Source organism: Apaloderma vittatum, unplaced genomic scaffold (genome assembly GCF_000703405.1).
Source record: "Apaloderma vittatum isolate BGI_N311 unplaced genomic scaffold, ASM70340v1 scaffold35190, whole genome shotgun sequence".
In the NCBI taxonomy this organism is placed as follows: Eukaryota; Metazoa; Chordata; class Aves; order Trogoniformes; family Trogonidae; genus Apaloderma; species Apaloderma vittatum.
Window position 1 is genome coordinate 568 of NW_009693473.1, and position 3102 is coordinate 3669.

Here is a 3102-nt window from a genome sequence, read left to right on the forward strand (position 1 = left end):
TCGAAGGCTTTACTGATGTAAACAACATCCACAACATCTTTCTCTCTCACCCACCAAGTGAGTCGCTTTGTTATAGAAGGAGATCAAGTAGTTCATTAAGTAGGACCTGCCCTTCACAAACCCGTGCTGGCCAGGTTTCATCGCCCGGTTGTCCTGGTGGCTCTGCCATACATCAAATCGCCCCACTTTCCCACCATGCTCTCCACCCCTTCCCACCTCAGGCATCCCAGCCCATGCGTCGTGTTGCCAAAGGTCCCGATTCAGACGCGGGAGGTGAGTCACTGGCCCGGGTTTGGGCAAAAACACGGTTGCGGGCGGCAGAGAAGAAGACAGCGCGGTGGTGGCGGTGGGGTGAGCGGAAGGGGGCCCTGAAAGCCTCCTGGAAGCCCCGTCGGAAGCTCTCGTTGAAGTAGCCATAGATGATGGGGTTGGCACTGCTGTTGAAGAAGGCCAACCAGTGGGCGAAGGGGAAGACATAGACTGTGACCAGGCGGAGCTGGCCCTCACTCAGGCGCCCATAGTCCGTCAGCAGCATCAGCGTCCAGAGGGGCAGCCAGGAGAGGGTGAAGAAGAGGGCAACGATGATGAGCATGTTGATGACCTTGGCTTTCCTCCTGGAGACCCTCTTCCCCTCCAGTTCCTCTCGACCACTGGCAGGTGCCGATGACTTGAAGAGCTTGAAGGCAATGCGAGCGTACATGACGATGATGAGGGCGAGAGGGGCCACGTAGATGTGGGAGAAGAGGACGGTTGTATAGATCCTCCTCATCCCCATCTCAGGCCAGGCCTCCCAGCAGGAGTAGAGGGGGTAGGAGTTGTTGTAGGTGTCCACCATGAAGTGGTGCTCCTCCCTGGTGACAGTCAGGGTGATGGCAGCGGGGCACATGATGAGCAGGGCCAGCACCCAGATAATGGTGATGGTCACCAGGGCTTTCCTCAGTGTCAGCTTCTGCCGGAAGGGGTGGACGATGCAGCGAAACCTGCGGGAAGGCAGGCGGTGGTGGCTTTGGCCACCTGGTGGCGTGTCCCTGGGGAAGGAAGGTGACCAGGACCCAGGGGTAGGAGGGGAAGGTAAGGTGGGTTGCTCTTTACATATGGCTTTTGGTGGCAGGGACAGGTTGGGGTCTTTCCAGCTTTGAGGTTTTCAGCCTGAGGTGGGGAAGGACACCTTGCTGGAATGCCCCATGAACAGCTTCACGGTTCTCTTTGAGAGAGGAGCTCAGGCTCATGATGCCCCCAGGAGGTTTCCCATGATAGGAAACTGCAGGGGACACCCAAACATGCTGAGGAGGGGCTCCATCCCTACGTCCCCGCACCAACGTACCTCTCCACGGCGATGGCCACCAGCGTGAAAACCGAGGCGGAGACGGACATGCCCTGCACCAAGCCGCTCATTTTGCACATGGCGTTGTCAAAGGGCCAACCTGTGAGGGTACACCGTGGAGGTTGTAGTTGCCTTCGGCTCGGCCAGGTCCATCATCAGCTCCCTGTTAATATCCCCTACCACCTTGTTGTTGGGAGGATGATAAGACCTGGTCCTAAGAGGGGAGCTGCATTTCTGGCTCAGAGAGAGATGGCTTTTATCAGTACACATGCTTGGAGAAACCCCCCCTAAATTGGTAAAAAAGGTGTGTATTATGCATCTTGCAACTCAAGGAGCACAGTGGTTGTAATTTCTCCTACCCTTACCTGTGATTTTATCACCGGTTAGGACTGGGCTGGCCACTAAATTGGTGTTTTTATCTAAAAGTAGGACAGGTTTGTGCTATTATCACAGGGACCGACCTTGGGATCCTCCCTCAGGAGGGCTGTCGTCTTGTTTCTTGACCCCAATGCTAAGGTGTTGGCAATAAGTAAATCTCACCCCGTAATAAATAAATACAGACTCTGCCCTGCGCCCTGGCTGCAGCTGCGGATAAACCGTGCCAACCGTGCCCACATCGCCTTTTATCTTTGGAAAGGTCAATGGCCAGAGCTGAGCCAGCACAGAAGACCCACACAAGAAGAGGAGGGTTTTTTCCGGTGTTGCTTGGTGGAGAATGGCTAAACTTTAAATAAATATGTAAACACAGCATTAAGGTTATACTTACTGTGCCAAAAACTTCCAAAATCTCAAATAAAAAGGACTTTTCTCCCCTAAAACAGTAGCTCTAAATGAAATGAAACCTTTCATCAGATGTGGTTGAGTGGGCACCACCTTCCCTCCTCATCCTCAGCAAAAAAATCACCGACAGCATGACCTCCTGAGTGACAGGCAGAAGGTGGGTGTTGCTCCCCACCGCTTTTTCTTCCCTGCTGGCGTCTCACCCCCACCACTGCCACGCTCACCCGTGATGAGGTTGTCCACCAAGGTGGTGGGCATGCAGAAGATGCCCACCAGCAGGTCGCTGATGGCCAGGTTGAGGATGAACATGTTGGTGACCGTCCGCATCTGGCGGTTCTTCACCACGACGAAACACACCAGGATGTTGCCGATCATGCACATGAGGAAGATGAAGGTGTAGGCCAGGATGAACATGGCAGCCACTGGGGAGGAGTGCTGGTAGTACGCCGAGAAGGTGTAGTTCTCCTTCAAGAGGTGGCTCTCGCTTGCGGTGGAGTTGGGCCAGCTGCCATTGGAGGGGCCTGGGGAAGGGAAGGCAGGAGGATGAAGCTGGGAGAAGACAAAGTGATTATTCCCTTCATTTCTTAATGCCCTGAGAGGTGGGTTTTTGTCTTTAGACTAGTGCCTGGCTTGGATGGGACATGTCCTGCTGGAATCAGCTCAGTTCCCCAACAAGTCTCCTTCTCCTTAGGTTATGCAGCCTGAGGTACTGCAGCACCTCAGCCAAATTATTTTTTTATATCATTATTTTTTCATATCATTATTATTTAGCATTGGAATGGGTTGCCGAGGGAGGTGGTGGAGTCACCATCCCTGGAGGTGTTTAAAAAACGGCTGGATGTGGCACCTCAGGAGATGGGTTAGCGTTAGGGTGGTGTAGGGCTGTAGGCTGGACTTGATGATCTTCGGTCCTTTCCAACCTTGATGTTTCTGTGAAATTCTATGAAATTATTATTGTATACGGTTATTATTTCTATCATTATTTTGATGAGGAATTA

General features: G+C 52.9%; 1 protein-coding gene across 1 annotated transcript; it reads right to left on the reverse strand.

The window, feature by feature from the left end:
* Positions 1 to 217: 217 nt before the first annotated feature.
* Positions 218 to 2620, reverse strand: NPFFR1 (neuropeptide FF receptor 1). Its single transcript, XM_009879063.1, has 3 exons — positions 2329 to 2620; positions 1325 to 1424; positions 218 to 980 (listed from the first exon to the last, which is right to left on the reverse strand). Exons 1-3 carry the CDS (start codon positions 2516 to 2518, stop codon positions 218 to 220), a joined length of 1053 nt encoding a protein of 350 aa, XP_009877365.1. The 5' UTR covers positions 2519 to 2620.
* Between the last annotated feature and the right edge of the window lie 482 nt (positions 2621 to 3102).

Bases quoted from the DNA above. Each gene is read 5' to 3' on its own strand.
- NPFFR1 (XM_009879063.1), bottom strand. From the start codon at position 2,518: ATGTTCATCCTGGCCTACACCTTCATCTTCCTCATGTGCATGATCGGC. The intron at 1,425-2,328 runs GTGAGCGTGGCA...GTACCCTCACAG, and splicing joins GGTGGACAACCTCATCACGG to GTTGGCCCTTTGACAACGCC. The intron at 981-1,324 runs GTACGTTGGTGC...GCCTTCCCGCAG, and splicing joins GTGGCCATCGCCGTGGAGAG to GTTTCGCTGCATCGTCCACC.